General features: G+C 47.7%; 1 protein-coding gene across 1 annotated transcript in view; it reads left to right on the top strand.

Moving 5' to 3' along the window:
• Window positions 1-364: 364 nt before the first annotated feature.
• SYT16 (synaptotagmin 16) overlaps window positions 365-19,584 on the top strand; it is a 202,174-nt gene continuing 182,954 nt past the window's right edge. The window contains exon 1 of the mRNA XM_073609345.1: window positions 365-689. Coding sequence (XP_073465446.1) covers window positions 677-689 — 13 coding nt within the window. The 5' untranslated portion in view covers window positions 365-676. The remainder of the gene's footprint in view (window positions 690-19,584) is intronic.

Genomic DNA, 19,584 nt, shown 5'->3' with positions numbered 1-19,584 from the left:
TGAAAAAAATGGGTTTTTTTTATATTTTTGGGGGATATTTATTATAGCAAAAAGTAAAAAATATTGCTTTTTTTTTCAAAATTGTCACTCTTTTTTTGTTTATAGCGCAAAAAATAAAAACCGCAGAGGTGATCAAATACCACCAAAAGAAAGCTCTATTTGTGGGGAAAAAAAGGGCGTCAATTTTTTTTTGGGTGCAACGTTGCACGACCACGCAATTGTCAGTTAAAATCATGCAGTGCCGAATTGCAAAAAGTGCTCTGGTCAGGAAGGGGGTAAAATCTTCTGGGGCTGAAGCGGTTAAAGGGACGAGCTAAAAACCTCCCATCATCATATCTGTAGATTCCCTAAAGTGTCAAACTTGAGCCTATTGTTGTGTAATGGGCTGAGTGAGAAGTGCTGAGCTGGCTGTATATATTATTACCAGGCTCTTTATTGATCCCTCAGTGATCTCCCTGCCCTGGGATTTGTACTGCTCAGCTGTGAAGAAGCAGTGAGAGCTGTCTGAGCTCCAGGACTGCTGCAGCTGTCAGTGATGAGAACCATCTAGCAGCTGCACCCTCATCATCAGCAGCCTGCCAGAGGAATATGAAGCCTGGCAGCATCCTCCATCCTCCTCCCTGCAAGCTGTAAGGGTAGGAGGACCACCGACGCCGCCACTGCCTCTGCTAGCACCATGGCCACAGACAGTAAGTAGCACAGGGGATGGATGACAGCCAAGGGAAGGGATGGTGCAGTCATTTTGTTTACCTCTCAGCAGATCCCAGCCCCTTCTGGCTGAGCTATAATAGGAGGCAGGTTAGACATTCTGTATGCTGTGCTGGGTGCTGCAGTTCTGCATCCTGTGCTCTCTATAGGGTGTCATTAAATCATGTCATATAGGATGCATGCAGATTTATGTCATGTCTATGCTTATTTCCTACTTGTGGTTATGTAATAGAGGTCTCATATTAATAGATCTCTATGCAGATTCCCAAATCTGTTATTTCCCATGGAGAGGATGTATATGCTTTATTCCTAGAATTGTGTCATCCATTGTATTGTGTATGTTGTACTATGCTTTGTGATGGCTCCAGGCTGCAGTGTACATTGTAATGCAGAGGAATTTGATCCTGGAGATGTGTAGACTCTTATCTCTGCCTGACTGCTGCCTGTTACATCACTGAGCTCTTCAAGGGTCACGTCACCTTACAGCAATATTTCACATTCAGGTAGAGGCTGGTATGTTATAGGGCAGTGGTTCTCAACCCTGTCCTCAAGCATAGCTCCCAACTGTCCCTGATTTCGAGGGACTGTCCCTGATTTGGAGCAATGTCCCTCTGTCCCTCCTTTCCCCTGCATTTGTCCCTCATTTTGGTCTGATCTATATTGTTGTATATAAAATGCACTTTTTAGCTTTCAAAAAGTGTTTCCCAGTGCTAAACCTTTTATCCAAATGATAAATTGCTGCATTTGTCAATTTTAAAAGCATATATAAAGGTATAGTAGTGGTAAAAAAAAAAAAGCCCTTATGGATTTGATTAAAATGTGATTTGTTTGGTTAATTCTCCTTTAAGGGGGTGTGGCAAGGAGCGTGTCCTATGCCTGCATACGTTTTTTAGTAGGTGTCCCTCCTTCCCATGTCAAAATGTTGGGAGGTATGCCTCAAGTACCCCCAACAAGCCATGTTTGCAGGTTTTCCTTTATCTTGCACAAGTGCTTTAAATCAGAGTCGATGGCTTGATATTTTGGACAGCTATTTTTATCTAAGAGAAATTCCCAAAACATGACCTGTTGGAGGTACTTGAGGACAGGGTTGCGAACCACTGTTATAGGGGATCCAAACTCGATCAATAAAATCTCATGTTAAGGGCTCATGCAACGCGGCTGGAAGTAAAATCTTGTTTTCATCAGTTCATTTTTTTTTTTTGCAGTTCTATTGTTCTCTAGGGGCTCTTGCACACAGCACTTAAAGTGTAATTCCACTTCTGCACCTACTTTATATTTGTTCCATGTCCCCATCCACACAGCAGAACTTAATAAAAGCTTCCCTTTTTCAGATGCTCTATTCTGGACCCTCCAGCAAGAAAAAATCCTAACTGGATGGCATTTAGTTTGCTAAAGCGCTGTGTGTCTTAAAATGTTTTTTTGCCTCTTTTTATTTTTTTTTTTTGCATCTCAATGCTGATGATCTCCTCCAGCCTCTTTCAGCCACTTCCTGTCCACCTGCATGAACTGTGTGTCAGCTGCTCATCATTGCTAATGCATAGTTGCCAACATTGTAAAAAAAAAATGTGGGACACTTTTGTGGCTGTAGGCGGAGCTGTCCAATAATTAGGGGGCGGGGCATTCACCAGCAGGCGTGGCCTACCAAAAACAGACAAGTGCGGCGCGCGAAGCGCGCCGCGCCGAAAAATGGGCGTGGTTTACGCGAAATTGTGGGCGTGGCTTAAATGGGCGTGGCTCTAGAGGGTGTGGTTAGAGTCTGAAATGAATGAGGGATGGAGAGGGGGGGAGAGGGGGAGAGAGAGGGAAATGACGGGACAGCAGCCCCAGATCCTACACAATAAAAATATGTGTATTCTAGAAAGTTTAACAATCAGCAGATAAAGATACTCCAAACACCTGGTGTTAATGCTTCAATCATCCCGGCACCATGGTTGTTATGGTGTCAGGATGATTGAAGCGCATTATTTCTATTATTATATTGTAATATAAAATGAAATCATTCAACTCACCATAATGCAGAATCAGTGGGATCCCTGAGCGTGTCACCTGCCACGTCGCCTGCCACCAGCCGTCCGTCCTTGCTTCAGATGTCCGAGCAGAGTCCGTCCTTGCATCAGGTGCCCCCAGCGGAGCCCCCCTCACACCAGGAGTCCCCGGCGGAGCCCCCCTCACATCAGAAGTCCCCAGCGGAGCCCCCCTCACATCAGGTGTCCCCGGCGGAGCCCCCCTCACATCAGGTGTCCCCGGCGGAGCCCCCCCTCACACCAGGAGTCCCCAGCGGAGCCCCCCTCACATCAGGAGTCCCCAGCGGAGCCCCCCTCACATCAGAAGTCCCCAGTGGAGCCCCCCTCACATCAGGTGTCCCCGGCGGAGCCCCCCCTCACACCAGGAGTCCCCAGCGGAGCCCCCCTCACATCAGAAGTCCCCAGCGGAGCCCCCCTCACATCAGGAGTCCCCGGCGGAGCCCCCCTCACATCAGGTGTCCCCGGCGGAGCCCCCCCTCACACCAGGAGTCCCCAGCGGAGCCCCCCTCACATCAGAAGTCCCCAGTGGAGCCCCCCTCACATCAGGTGTCCCCGGCGGAGCCCCCCCTCACATCAGGTGTCCCCGGCGGAGCCCCCCCTCACATCAGGTGTCCCCGGCGGAGCCCCCCCTCACATCAGGAGTCCCCAGCGGAGCCCCCCTCACATCAGGAGTCCCCAGCGGAGCCCCCCTCACACCAGGAGTCCCCGGCGGAGCCCCCCCTCACACCAGGAGTCCCCGGCGGAGCCCCCCCTCACATCAGGAGTCCCCGGCGGAGCCCCCCCTCACATCAGGAGTCCCCGGCGGAGCCCCCCCTCACATCAGGAGTCCCCGGCGGAGCTCCCCCTCACATCAGGTGTCCCCAGTGCCCCCGCCTCACATCAGGTGTGCCCAGTGCCCCCCCCCTCACATCAGGTGTCCCCAGTGCCCCCCCACTCACATCAGGTGTCCCCAGTGCCCCCCCCACTCACATCAGGTGTCCCCAGTGCCCCCCCCCTCACATCAGGTGTCCCCCCCTCACATCAGGTGTCCCCAGTGCCCCCCCCACTCACATCAGGTGTCCCCCCCTCACATCAGGTGTCCCCCACTCACATCAGGTGTCCCCCACTCACATCAGGTGTCCCCAGTGCCCCCCCCACTCACATCAGGTGTCCCCAGTGCCCCCCCCACTCACATCAGGTGTCCCCCCTCACATCAGGTGTCCCCAGTGCCCCCCCCCTCACATCAGGTGTCCCCCCCTCACATCAGGTGTCCCCAGTGCCCCCCCCCTCACATCACAGGTGTCCCCAGTGCCCCCCCCCACTCACATCGTGTCCCACAGCGGTGCGCGCGCTCACCCCCCACCTAGAACCCCCGCCCCTTTCCATATCAGACTGGCAGCGGGGCGGGGGGTAGGCGGGGCGAGGCGGAGCGGGGCGGGCCGAGGCGAGGCGGGGCGAGGCGGAGCGGGGCGGGCCGAGGCGGAGCGGGGCAGGGGGTGGGCGGCGACGCAGAAGCTTCGTCTAGCCCCCCCCCCAGCCGTCTTCCTGAACTCCAACAAAATGGCGGCCGGCGGAGACAATGTCTCCGCCGGCCGCCGACCTCTAGCGGCGGCGGCGGCGGCGGCGGTTTCAAAAACCGGAACCGAATTTTTCGGGACATTTGCCGGGACGCCACAAATCCGGGAATGAAGTCCAAGTCCCGGGAATGTCCCGGGAAATTCGGGACAGTTGGCAGCTATGCTAATGTATAGCTCCCAACTGTCCCTGTTTTCGAGGGACTGTCCCTGATTTGGTGCAATGTCCCTCTGTCCCTCTTTCCTCCTCATTTGTTCCTCATTTTGGTCTGATCTATATAGTTGTATATAAAATGCACTTTTTATCTTTCAAAAAGTGTTTCCCAGTGCTAAACCTCTCATCCAAATTCTAAATTGCTGCATTTGTAAATTTTAAAAGCCAATATAAAGGAATAGTAGTGGTAAAAAAATAAAAAATAAAAAACTTGAAGATTTAATTATCTTTTTCTTTGATTAATTTTCCTTTTAAGGGGGTGTGGCAGGGGGTGTGTCCTATGCCTACATACATTTGCTAGTAGGTGTCCCTCATTCCCATCTCAAAATGTTGGCAGGTATGCTAATGACTGGCCACCAGAGAAGGCCAATGGTGAACAATGTCTGCACAAAATGTGTCAGCACAACGGCTTGTAGCCTCCCCCAGGGATCCATGTGACAGGGTGACAGCACAGTTGTCCCATATCAGGAAGTGCCTGAAAAAAGGACTTCCTGGCTGGATCTCCAGGTATGAAAGCTGCAGATTTAAAAAGATTCCAAATAACTTTTGAAATGACATGAACATGTGGAAGCTTATATGGTGTTTTAGTGATTGGGTTATCATCTGCTTTAATGAAAGCTGCAGATTTAGAAAGATTGAAGACAAACATGTTGAAAGGACATTAGTGGTTGTAAAGTCATGAATCCCAAATCCTGGAAGCCCCTCTTTTACAGAGAGATATTTTGTGCAGTATCTGTTTAAAAAAAAAAAAATGCTGCCAAATACCTTATTTCAGAGCTCCGCTGTGCGCTCACGTGACCTCCCAGCACTCAGCTTGCTCGATCTGAGGGCTATGGTGGGAGGGGCTGAGATTCCCCATTGAGGTCAGCCAGGAGGAGAGCAGCGGGAGGTCACATGAGTGCACAGCGGCGCTCTGAAATAAGGTATTTTGCGGCATAACTTTTAAAACACAGATACTGCACAGTATATCTTTCTGTAACAGAGGAGCTTCCAGGATTTGGGGTGTGTGACTTTACATCCAAAGCGACGGGAGGGGGGGGGTGCAGGGAGGAGATGGCTGACACACAGACTCCCGAGCTGACAGGCAGGGAGGGAGGGGGAGAGGGAGAAACTATGGGCTGACGGAGGCACGTAAACTGACCACAGTATCATGGATCAGCAGCCATGGTTACTGTGGTCAGCACACTAAGGGGGGCACAGGAACAGGCAGGATCAACCAGATATTTTACAGCACAGAAAGGGGACAAATGACACCACACAAGCACTATGCTGTACATCCTGCTTTAAAGGAACAAGATCATTTTTTTTTTTTTTTTAGGGTTACAACCACTTTAAGCACTGGTTCACACTGATGTGATATGGGAAATGCACAGGAATCGCTGCGTTTCCCGCATTGCACCGCATAGCACTCACACTGTGTTCATGTGATCTGCTGCTGTGTTCATTCTATGGATTAAGGTGAAAAACCTCCTGTCATGCAGCAGCCCCCCCCCCCCCGCGCCCCCCTTTTACTTGCCTAAACCCCGTAATTCCCATGACGGGAATGAGCACACCAGTTGCGGCAGATGTCTTGTGTCCTGATTGGATAGATTGATAGCAGCGCAGCCATTAGCTCCCGCTACTGTCAATCAAATCCAATGACGCGGGAGCCGGGGGGCGGGGCCGAGTCCTGCTGTCTGTGTCAATAGACACAGCAGCAGGACTCTGGAGCACGCCCGCATTGGTGTCCTGAAGGAGAGCGCTTCTCTGATGGGGCACTCGAGAAGAGGAGGAGCCAAAAGCGCCCCTGAGGGACCCCAGAAGAGGACGATCGTGGCCACTCTGTCCAAAACCAACTGCACAGAGGAGGTAAGTATGACATGTTTATTATTTAAAAAAGAAAAAGAAAAACCAAACAACGAGGATTTGGTAACCCTTTAACTATAGAACCACATACAGCTTTAAAGTAATTCTAAGGGCTCATTTACACTTGCTTCGGCTTCAACACACATTAAGGGGTAGTTTACACTTGCTTCAAAACATGGCTTCGGACAGATTTTGTTAAAGCTCTCTGAACGCTAGTCAAAGCTCCTGAAGTGTAAACTAGCCCTAAAGCTTAATTCTTCTTTTTTTTTTTTAATAATAAACATATCATACTTACCTGCTCTGTGCAATGGTTTATGCAATCCTCCTCTTCTGGGTTCCCCCACCAGCGCTCCTTTCTCCTCTTCTTCAGTGAGTGCTCCCATAGTGGGCACAATCCTGAGCCACGCTGCCTGCCTCCATAGACCCAAACAGTGCAGCTTGGCTCCACCTCTCACACCCTCCTCATAAAATTGAATTGACAGCAGCGGGAGCCAATGGCTGCCTCCATCACATCCAGTGAGGAGAGAGAGAGCTGGATCAATACTGGGCTCAGGTAAGTATAGGGGGGGAGCAGGGGAGGGGGGTATCCTAATGATAGAAGGATTTTTACCTTAATGCAGAGAATGCATTAAGGTCAAAAAAACCTTAAGCCTTTAGAACCACTTTAAATTCATACTGTAAATGGAGATCACACACCAGGCAAATGTGCAAAAGCACATAAATCCCATCAGAATAAAAATAGGAATAAAGGCTCTTATATGTTCCATGCTGTCTTCAAAGGTTTTTCAAAGAGCAAATCACTAATTGGATCTTTAGGCTTGCTGGGACTCCACCATTCCCACCTCATTGGGATATTGATATTTCTTATTTCTTTGGCCCTATGGGTACATGCAGAACTAGTATAAAAGGTTTGGGGATTATTTAAAGTATGTCTGAAGCCAAATGTTTTTTAGTTTAAAACAGAGAAAAAGGGTTAACCACTTAAGGACCGGAAGGATTTACCCCCTTAATGACCAGGCCATTTTTTGCGATTCGGCATTGCGTCGATTTAACTGACAATTGCGCATTCGTGTGATGCTGTACGTCCTTTTTTCCCCACAAATAGAGCTTTCTTTTGGTGATATTTGATCACCTCTGCGGTTTTTATTTTTTGCGCTATAAACAAAAAAAGAGCGACAATTTTGAAAAAAAAGCAATTTTCTTTTACTTTTTGCTATAAGAAATATCCCCCAAAAAATATAAAAAAACAAATTTCTTCCTCAGTTTAGGCCAATATGTATTCCTCTACATATTATTGGTAAAAAAAAAAAATTGCAATAAGCGTATATTGATTGGTTTGCACAAAAGGTATAGCGTCTACAAAATAGGGGATAGATTTACGCCATTATTATTATTATTATTTTTTTTACTAGCAACGGCAGTGATCAGTGATTTATTTATTTATTTATTTATTTTTAGCAGGACTGCAACATTGCAGCGGACAGGTCAGACACTTTTTTGGGACCAGTGACATTTATACAGCGATCAGTGTTATAAAGATGCACTGATTACTTTATAAAACTGGCAGGGAAGGGGTTAACACTAGGAGGTGATCAAGGGGTTAAATGTGTTTCTAACTGCGGGGGGAGTGTACTGACTGGAGGAGGAGAGAGATCGCTGTTCCTGATCACTAGGAACAGATGATCAGTCTCTACTAACCTGGCAGAACGGGGATCTGTTTGTTTACATTGACAGATCCCCATTCAGGCTCTCTATGGAGCAATCGCGGGTGGCCGGTGGACATCGCGGCCACTGGTCACGCGCATCGGCCCTGGCGCCTCATCGTGGGCACCATTGTATCTATTACACGAACTGACGTACAGCTTTGGCGATTCACGTAATAGAGCCAACCTGCCGCTGTATAATGATGGCGGCTGGTCAGCAAGTGGTTAAAACACCTCTCTCTCTCTTTTTTTCCCCCTATGTAACTTTGGGGAGAATTCACTTCCTGTCTTGTACTCACAAGAAGGTAAGAAGATATCTCACCAGAGAGGAATGAGAAATTCTCTCGTGGTTGTCCCTATTGGAAGACTTTTTTTTTTGGCAACAACACAAAATTTTGGATTTTTCCCTCACTATTAGTCCTGATGACGTCATTAGGACCAATAAAGAGGGTGAATCTCCCCATCGGGGACACAGACCGCAACAAAATCCTGACAGGTGTTCTAAACTTTCCTCCATTCTAATGCTAGGAAAACATTTGGGGGTTTTTACCCAGACATTCTCAACCAGGTTTCCAGCAGAAGTTGCTAGGGGTTTCCTGAGACATGACTGATTGACCTACCTTGACCCACCCTGAAGGTGCCTACTTAGGTCAACACACCTTGGCAGAGCCAGATGCATGAATGCAGTCTTCTTAGCTGTTTGTAAGGATGGTTTTCTGGCTGGCACTTTAAGGGGGACATTCTTCCCACTAGCCAATGTATGGGACATTCTTCCCACTAGCCATCAATGTACGGGACATTTTTTCCACTAGCCATCAATGTACGGGACATTTTTCCCGCTGACCACCAATGAATAGGTTTTCGCAAGGGCTCTCTGAGACCTGAAAATTATTTCAATGGTTCCTCTTGGGTAAAAGGGTTAGGGTTATAAGTTCAACCCCAAACAAAACCTACCTGTGGGCCTAGGACCTGCATGACGAGTACCACCAGGTAGAGGGGGCCCTCAGTGGAGGGAGTCCAGTGAAAGTCTGTTCATTAACCTAGTAAAATCCCAGAAGCAACTTGTATATATCATCCTGTTCCTGCTGTCGCTTTCCCTGGCCACTGTGTCACTTTCTTGTGTCACTTTTTGTCACTTTCCCTGTCACTGTAGCCAGGGAAGAAGCTAGTAGAGTTCAATTTGCACTCTATTAGCTTCACTGGCCCTAATGTTTAATTAAAGAGAACCTGTCACAACAATATCATATCATATAGTGGAATTTTTGTCCCCTTATGTGATATAAAGATTTAGTGAAAATAAAAACTTTTGATGGGACTTGAATCCCATTGTTTTCAATGGTGGCCATTCTAATCAATGGTGTGATTTTGGAAAAGGTCCCTGCAGTATTTTGGTGCGATTTATAGTGCGACATGGCCCCATAGAATATGAAATGTTGCATCAAAGTTGTACCACATTTTTGCACTGTAAATTGTATCAAAGTTGCATCACAGTAGTGTAAGCTAAGCCTAAAGCCCCATACACACAGGCCAAATATCGACCGAAATCAACCATTACAGTAGATACCGGCCAACATTCGGCCTGTGTGTACAGGTCCTTGTTTGACAGAAGCCGTTAACACGACTGGCCTCTGTCGAACGAGCATGCTGTCAAACCCCCAGCCAATCAGCACCAATTAGCGCTCTCAGCCAATGGCTGCGAGTGCTGACTGCTGTGTTCTGGTGGTGGGGGGGGGGGGGGGCTGTCCCCCTGTCTGAACACAATAGCTCAGCAGGGAAATCACTGTACTAACATCACATAGTTAATACAGGACCTCCTTGTGAGCTCCTCAGCTTTTTTTCATTCAGCTTATTGGGCTGATTGAAAAAAAAGTGTGTACCAGGCTTTAAAAAAGCACAAAAAACAAATAAAAAAATCCAAAATGTTGCACCTGCCCTGCAAAAAAAATGTTGCTTGTGCTACACACGTTACATATCTCCATGCATGTCGGAGTGAGATATAATTCTAGGCCCATGATTTATGGTTAACTCTAAACTCATACATTTTAGGGATCTTCAAAGCATTGCCTGTGGAAAATTTAGGGTACCAAAGTTTGTCACCATTTCACAAGCATACACAATTTATAGGCTTCTTTGATATCTATTTAAATTGGGTGATACATTCCGTGTGTAAGTCCTAAAACTAACTGTAGCGCGTTTGTGCTTATATTGTGCTCTTATTGTGACTAAAAAAAATGGAACTACCTCTATTGTATTCTCCAGGGCGTCTGCTGTTAGAAAATATATAATGTTTTGGGGATTTTACCTAATCTTCAGGTGTAAAATGATTTTTCACGTGCAAAAAAAAAATGCAAAGACGGCTCTGGCAGAGGAAGGGTTAACCTATTGGGTGCTAGATATGTAAGCGTGTTAGGTAGACTACATAATAGGCATATAGGGCTGCTGTCTATGGGCTTTGAGTCTCATGGAGCTTTACAAACTAAAACTATTTTCAGTATGCAAGCTGCACATGCATTTTATTTTAATTAGTGTCCTTTTTATAAATTTTTATTTTATCCTTTACTTTTTGCAACACTGTCAGTGAAGATACTCACTTTTTTTTTTTTTTTTATACTGTAGAAGATGCTCACTGTTGCTGCTATATGACTTTTGTAATTGTTATTTGCAAAAGGAATTTATGTTCCTTTAAAAAATTGGTACATTGTATATTATATGTTGTAATATGTTATATTATCATTGTCAGTTGTGGATAACCTGTTTTTGCTAAACAATTAAATTGCAACTGATATAAAAGAATAAACCCAAAAAGGGATATTAGAAGTTGCTGCCTGTAAATTTATTTTTGAGATATGTACACTTAGGGAAGGTTAATATATAAAACGGTTGTTACTGGTACAGGAGGCAAAGGGCAATTTCCCAAAAGGGATCCCTTTCCCACTGACAACCATTTACATTGGAATTTCCCCTCGATTAGAGAAGGCTTCCTTTGAATTCTTGTGTCTCTGGGACAGGAAGTAAGGGGAAACCTTTGCACTGGGGAATTTAAGCCTTGTCAAATGTTTGTCGACTTTTGTGAAAATTCTAGAGAAAAGATATTTCAGGGATTGGTTTAGAGCAGGGATATGCAATTAGCGGACCTCCAGCTGTTGCAAAACTACAAGTCCCATCATGCCTCTGCCTCTGGGTGTCATGCTTGTGGCTGTGAGAGTCTTGCTATGCCTCATGGGACTTGTAGTTCTGCAACAGCTGGAGGTCCGCTAATTGCATATCCCTGGTTTAGAGGTTATCTGTCTGGTCTAGCAGTGCTGGGATTAGGAGTTTGGCTCTCCCTAGAGATCCAGCAAAGGATTGTATGTTCTTCAGGTGTCTTCATAAATTTGCTTCACCCTCTCCGGTCTTTTACCAGAATCACAAAATATACTCAAACAGGAAAACAACCGGCACATCACTGAACCCTCGGCAATATCTTTATTAATGATTCATGTACAGTATCTCACAGAAGTGAGTACACCCCTCCCGTTTTTGTAAATATTTTATTATAACTTTTAATGTGACAACACTGAAGAAATGACACTTTGCTACAATGTAAAGTAGTGAGTGTACAGCTTGTATAACAGTGTAAATTTGCTTTCCCCTCAAAATAACTCAACACAGCCATTAATGTCTAAACCGCTGGCAACAAAAGTGGGTACACTTCTACGGGCCCTTTGACACTGGGGCGGGGGCAGGGTCGGCGGTAAAGCGCCGCCATTGTAAGCGGCGCTCTACCGTCGGTATTCGGCCGCTAGCGGGGCGGTTTTAACCCCCGCTAGCGGCCGAGAAAGGGTTAAAAACCACCGCAAAGCGCCTCTGCAGAGGCGCTTTGCCGGCGGTATAGCCGTGCTGTCCCATTGATTTCAATGGGCAGGAGTGGTGAAGGAGCGGTATACACTCCGCTCCTTCACCGCTCCGAAGATGCTGCTAGCAGGACTTTTTTTCCCGTCCTGCTAGCGCACCGCTCCAGTGTGAAAGCCCTCGGGGCTTTCACACTGGAATCAAAGCAGCGGCACTTTCGGGTCGGTTTGCAGGCGCTATTATTAGCGCAATAGCGCCTGCAAACCGCCTCAGTGTGAAAGGGCCCTAAGTGAAAATGTCCAAATTGGGCTCAAAGTGTCAATATTTTGTGTGGCCACCATTATTTTCTAGCACTGCCTTAATCCTCTTGGGCATGGAGTTCACCAGAGCTTGACAGGTTGCCACTGGAGTCCTCTTCCACTCCTCCATGACGACATCATGGAGCTGGTGGATGTTAGAGACTTTGCACTCCTCCACCATCCGTTTGAGGATGCCCCACAGATGCTTAATAGGGTTTAGGTCTGGAGACATCCTTGGCCAGTCCATCAACTTTACCCTCATCTTCTTTAGCAAGGCAGTGGTGGTCTTGGAGGTGTGTTTGGGGTCGTTATCATGTTGGAATACTGCCCTGCGGCCCAGTCTCCGAAGGGAGGGGATCATGCTCTGATTCAGTATCTCACAGTACATGTTGGCATTCATGGTTCCCTCAATGAACTGTAGCTCCCAGTGCCGGCAGCACTCATGCAGCCCCAGGCCATAACACTCCCACCACCATGCTTGTCTGTAGGCAAGACACACTTGTCTTTGAGCTCCTCACCTGGTTGCCACCACACACGCTTGATACCATCTGAACCAAATACGTTTATCTTGGTCTCATCAGACCACAGGACATGGTTCCAGTATTCCATGTCCTTAGTCTGCTTGTCTTCAGCAAACTGTTTGCAGGCTTTCTTGTGCATCATCTTTAGAACAGGCTTTCTTTTGAGACGACAGCCATGCAGACTAATTTGAGCAGTGTGCGGCGTATGGTCTGAGCACTGACAGGCTGACCCCCCACCACTTAAACCTCTGAAGGAATGCTGGCAGCACTCATATGTCTATTTCCAAAAGAAAACCTCTGGATATGACGCTGAGCATGTGCACTAAACTACTTTGGTCGACCATGGCGAGTGGAACCTGTCCTGTTAAACCGCTGTATGGTCTTGGCCACCTTGCTGCAGCTCAGTTTCAGGGTCTTGGCAATCCTCTTATAGCCTAGGCCATCTAATTTTTTTTTTCAGATCCTCAGAGAGTTCTTTGCCATGAGGTGCCATGTTGAACTTCTAGTGACCAGTATGAGAGAGTGAGAGCAATGACACCAAATTTAACACACCTGCTTCCCATTTACACCTGAGACATTGTAACCTAAACGAGTCACGTGACACCGGGGAGGGAAAATGGCTAATTTGGCCCAATTTGGACATTTTCACTTAGGGGTGTACTCACTTTTGTTGCCAGCGGTTTAGACATTAATGGCTGTGTGTTGAGTTATTTTGAGGGGACAGCAAATTTACACTGTTATACAAGCTGTACACTCACTACTTTACATTGTAGGAAAGTGTCATTTCTTCAGTATTGTCACATGAAAAGATATAATAAAATATTTACAAAAATGTGAGGGGTGCACTCGCTTTTGTGAGATACTGTAGCTCATTATTGCTACATGATCCATAGAGCTCATAAGTGCTTCATGATCTATAGTAGGAGGAACAGGTGAGGCTTCCAGTCCTGCAGCCTGCAACCTGTCAAAGTCTATAGTAGGCTGCGGGTGGACAGGGCTGAACGTGGTGTTGAGTAATACCTGCATTTAGGACCTTTGTGCTTAGGGATGAATGCCCATAATGCAGGTCATTTTAGCCCTAAGCAGATGTTCTCCTGAGAACAGGAGGAGTCCCTGGCCCAATCAATACACATTTGCTGACTCGAGCATCTGAGGTCACCACAGGGGCACAGTCATTCTGGAACAGAAAAGGGTCATCTCCAACCTGTGCTCGCAAGGTTGAAAGTACACAATTTTCCAAAATGTCTTTGTATGCTGAGGTATTAACAGGCCTCTTCACTAGCAAGTTGGTAACACTTGAACTCAAACATTTGGTAGGATGTCCACATTTTTTTTTTTTGGTGGGATTCCACAGGTTTCCTCTGGGTACCCCAGTTTCCTCCCACACTCCAAAGACATGCTGGTGGGTTAACTTGCTCCTGTCTAAATTGGCCCTAGAATGTGTATGTATGAATGTGAGTTATGGACCTTAGATTGTAAGCACCCTCGAGACTGATGTGAATGTACAATATATACACTATATTGCCAAAAAATTTGGGAGACCTGTCTTTACACACATATGAACTTTAATGGCATTCCAGTCTTATGCTGCGTACACACGATCGGACTTCTTGTCGGAAAAAGATATGACGGCTTTTCTGACGGGATTCCGCTCAAGTTTGCCTTGCATACACACGGTCACGCAAAAGTTTGCTGAAATTACGACCGTCAAGAGCACGGTGACGTACAACACTACGACAAGTCAAGAAAATGAAGTTCAATGCTTTCGAGCATGTGTCGAATTGTTTCCAAGCATGCGTAGGGATTTTGCACGTCAGAATTGCCACAGACAATTGCATTTTCGGATAGGAATTTTTCCCGACCGAAAAATTGAGAGTATGCTCTTAATCTTTTGCTGGCTGGAATTCCGCCAGCAAAAGACCGATGGAGCATACACACGGTCGCATTTTCCAATGAAAAACTCACATCTGTCTTTTGCGGGCCGAAATTCCGATCATGTGTTTGCGGCATTAGTCTGTAGGGTTCAATATTGAGTGGGCCCACCCTTTGCAAATTTGTATCGCTAGTTCATGAAAAGAGAAGCATTCGGAGTGAAAAAACCTAAGCCCAGAAGCTCCAGATGTCAGGCTTGCACAGGAAACCCATATTCCTGCAGCTAAGACACACACAAGCCCCCTGAGCATGAGCTTAAGCGTCCTATAGGTCCACACATTATTCCTACTTGACCTCTCCCTTCAAATTCCCTCTTGACACGGGAGTATGGGCTGAGCGTATCGTCCATTATGAAGTCATAGAGAACTTTTACCCAGGAGGTGTACTGTGGGAGGGGGTCGTAATATTCCTTCGCTATTTTCCGCACCACTGGCAGGTTCTTAACACCCTTAACAGCTTCAACTCTTCTGGAATGTTGTCCTCAAGGTTTAGGAGTGTGTCTATGGGAATGTTTGACCATTCTTCCAGAAGCACATATGTAAGGTCAGGCACTGATGGAGAGAAGGCCTGGCTCGCAGTCTCCGCTCAAATTCATCCCACAGGTGTTCTATTTATGGACCTTGCTTTGTGTACTGGTACGCAGTCATGTTGGAACAGGAAGGGGCCATCCCCAAACTGTTCCCACAAAGTTGGGAGCAAGAAATTGTCCAAAATGTCTTGGCATGCTGACGCCTTAAGAGTTCCTTTCACTGGAACTAAGGGGCCAATCCCAAGCATGGAAAAACAACCCCACACCATAATCCCCCCTCCACCAAATGATTTGGACCAGTGCACAAAGTAAGGTCCATAAAGACATGGATGATCAAGTTTGGGGTGGAGGAACTTGACTGGCCTGCATAGAGTCCTGACCTCATCCCGATAGAACACCTTTGGGATGAATTAAAGCGAGACTGCGAACCAGGCCTTCTTTCCATCAGTGCCTGACAAACAAATGCGCTTCTGGAAGAATGGTCAAACATTCCCATAGACACTCCTAAACCTTGTGGACAACCTTCCAGAAGAGTTGAAGCTGTTATAGCTGCAAAGGGTGGGCCAACTCAATATTGAACCCTAAGGACTAAGACTGGGATGCCATTAAAGTTCATGTGCGTGCAAAGGCAGGCGGCCCAATACTTTTGACAATATAGTGTATGTCACATTTGGCTGAATGCATTGTAAGTGATGGCAGCATATCAACATATTGCATCCTCACTGCCAGTCAAGTGCCTTCTGAAAAATGACCCACCACAGATTGCTTTTCAGAAGGGCAGCAAGGGCTAACTCACATGTGAACGAGCCCTGAGTAATTGCTAACACATGCCAAGGTAGTAAAACTGGTTTCAGGTATTATAATTTGTTTTACCTTCAGGCATGAAGGGGTTCATATACAATTTTTGCTGTGTAATGTTACCGTTATTGTTAAGAAAATAATCTCCATTACCTAATGTGTCTCCTCTCTTCGCTCCAGGGCCCCGGCCATGGGCTGTAATTGTAATGTAAGATGGAGTGCTCAGCAAGGCGTTTTAATGAGTTTATTGGACGAGCCCTGGAGACTTCTCCTCGCTGCTGATAATGGGCTGTGATGTTTGTAGCATCAGTTAACCTGAGGCCTGGGAAGTTTTACAATTTCTGAGTGCCAATGTTGTAGCTTTCCACTAGAAGCAAAGCTGCTGCTTAGGAGAACACAATATCTGGGATTAATCAGAGAAAACACAACCAGCTGCCATCCAGCACAGGTCCAGATCATTTCTTGCAGCATTTACCAATTAGAACCAATGGGATGCCAGCCTCATACATTGATTTTTTTTTTTTTTTCTGTTTATCAGGGAGCCCACGTGCATTTTTCTCTTAAATCGGAAATTCACGATAAGCAAATATTTGGGGAAATTTACTAAAACTGGAGCACTCAGAATCTAGTGCAGCTGTGCGTGGTAGCCAATCAGCTTCTAACTTCAGCTTGATCAATTAAGCTTTGACAATAAAACCTTGAGGCTGGGTTCACACTGGTGCGACACGACAGCCGTCCTACTCTGGATCCGACTTTGCCCTGCGACATGAAGCCGGCATGTGTCCGACTTTCAATGAACGGGGATCCGACTTGGATCCCCGCCAATGCCGGCACTGTGTTTGGTATGAATCTTTAGGGGGGAACTCCGCGCCAAATTTTAAATAAAAAACCGGCATGGGTTCCCCCTCCAGAGGCATACCAGGCCCTTGGGTCTGGTATGGACCTTGAGGGGAACCCCCTACGCCGAAAAAACGGCGTGGGGGGTCGCCCCCAATCCATACCAGACCCTTATCCGAGCACGCAGCCCGGCCGGACAGGAATGGGGGTGGGGACGAGCGAGCGCCCCCCCCCCTCCTGAACCGTACCAGGCCGCATGCCCTCAACATGGGGGGTGGTGCCTTGGGGGAGGGGGGCGCGCTGCGGCCCCCCCACCCCAAAGCACCTTGTCCCCATGTCGATGAGGACAAGGGCCTCTTCCCGACAACCCTGGCCGTTGGTTGTCGGGGTCTGCGGGCGGGGGGCTTATCGGAATCCGGGAGCCCCCTTTAATAAGGGAGCCCCCAGATCCCGGCCCCCCACCCTATGTGAATGAGTATGGGGTACAGCGTACCCCTACCCATTCACCTAGGAAAAAAGTGTCAATTTAAAAAAAAACACTACACAGATTTTTAAAGCATTTTATTAGACAGCTCCGGGGGTCTTCTTCCGACTTCGGGGGTCTCTCCGGTTCTTCTCCACGCTCTCCGGATCTTCTGCCGGGCTCCTCCGCTCTCTTCTGCTCTTTTGCCGCTCTTTTGCTAAAGCGGAGGAGCCCGGTCTTCGGTCTTCAATCTTCTGCCTTCTGCCTTCTGCCTTCTGCCTTCTGCCTTCTGCCTTCTGCCTTCTGCCTTCTGCCTTCTGCCTTCTGCCCTCTTCTCCTGATGTTGACACGACGCTCTCTGGGGCTAGAATGCTCTCTGTGCGCTCTGCTCTGACTTATATAGGCGGTGACCCCGCCCCCTTATGCCGTCACAGTCCCTGGGCATGCTGGGACTGTGACGTTTTAGGGGGCGGGGTCATCGGGTGATGACCCCGCCCCCTAAAACGTCACAGTCCCAGCATGCCCAGGGACTGTGACGGCATAAGGGGGCGGGGTCACCGCCTATATAAGTCAGAGCAGAGCGCACAGAGAGCATTCTAGCCCCAGAGAGCGTCGTGTCAACATCAGGAGAAGAGGGCAGAAGGCAGAAGATTGAAGACCGGGCTCCTCCGCTTTAGCAAAAGAGCGGCAAAAGAGCAGAAGAGAGCGGAGGAGCCCGGCAGAAGATCCGGAGAGCGTGGAGAAGAACCGGAGAGACCCCCGAAGTCGGAAGAAGACCCCCGGAGCTGTCTAATAAAATGCTTTAAAAATCTGTGTAGTGTTTTTTTTTAAATTGACACTTTTTTCCTAGGTGAATGGGTAGGGGTACGCTGTACCCCATACTCATTCACATAGGGTGGGGGGCCGGGATCTGGGGGCTCCCTTATTAAAGGGGGCTCCCGGATTCCGATAAGCCCCCCGCCCGCAGACCCCGACAACCAACGGCCAGGGTTGTCGGGAAGAGGCCCTTGTCCTCATCGACATGGGGACAAGGTGCTTTGGGGTGGGGGGGCCGCAGCGCGCCCCCCTCCCCCAAGGCACCACCCCCCATGTTGAGGGCATGCGGCCTGGTACGGTTCAGGAGGGGGGGGGGCGCTCGCTCGTCCCCACCCCCATTCCTGTCCGGCCGGGCTGCGTGCTCGGATAAGGGTCTGGTATGGATTGGGGGGACCCCCACGCCGCTTTTTCGGCGTAGGGGGTTCCCCTCAAGGTCCATACCAGACCCAAGGGCCTGGTATGCTCTTGGAGGGGGAACCCATGCCGGATTTTTATCTAAAATTTGGCGCGGAGTTCCCCCTCAAGATCATCTGAGCACAAGTCGCGTGCCGAAGTCGGATCATGCGAGACGGCAATCCGACTTTGATCCGACTTCAATGATAGTCAATAGACTGAAGTAGGATCAAAGTCGGACCAAAGTAGTACAGGGAGCATTTCTAAAGTCGGAACGACTTGTGTCGGACCAGTTAGGACGGCTCCCATAGGGAAACATTAAATTTCACACGTAATGCGACATGAGCTCCCAATGTCGGAGCGTTTGTCGGACCAGTGTGAACCCAGCCTGAAGCTGATTGGTTTCTATGCAGAGCTGCACCAGATTTTGCATGCTCCAGTTTTAGTAAATGAACCCCAATGTCTATATACAAGAATCATCTATTCTTACTTGAATCTTGGTATACTTTGTGTATTTTTTTCCAGATCTGTATAGTAATTCAGTGTGAAACTTTGCCTCTGTGCAGGAGCTTCCTGTAATAAAGACCGGTCACTGCTGCTCTCTCTCCTTCTGCAGAGTGACTGGTCTTGTCTCCGCCCCTTCTGTGTCTTTCTGCAGGCAGCCTGTAGTGGGTGGGGCCTGTCGGGTCCCTCCCACGGCTCTGCTCTCTGCACAGGCTATGCACAGCACTGTGATGATGTCACTAATACTTGTATATGATATCTGTGTTTGCAATTGTGTTGGTGCAGAAAAATTGGATTTACAGTATATTTACTATGGCTATTGAACAATATATTTTAATGAAAGTTTTTGTGCCCCAAATTAACCCCTTCTAGACAGCCCCATTCAGATTTACTGCAGCAGGGCGGCCCTCCTGTGCAAAAGTATGTACATGTACATGATTGCATTATGGTTGCCACCTCATCCCTTTAAACCCGAACACATATTAATTACACAGGTTCTGTGGCTGATTAAGGTGGTAATTAAACTCACTTGGTGCCTTATCTTATCTTAATTAGCCTCAGAACCTGTGTAATTCAAAGGTGTTCGGGTTTAAAGGGATGAGGTGGCAACTCTA

This window comes from Aquarana catesbeiana, linkage group LG13 (assembly GCF_042186555.1).
Source record: "Aquarana catesbeiana isolate 2022-GZ linkage group LG13, ASM4218655v1, whole genome shotgun sequence".
NCBI classification, from domain to species: domain Eukaryota; kingdom Metazoa; phylum Chordata; class Amphibia; order Anura; family Ranidae; genus Aquarana; species Aquarana catesbeiana.
The sequence above is the reverse complement of the archived record's forward strand: the minus strand, read 5'-3'. Positions and strand labels throughout refer to the sequence as shown.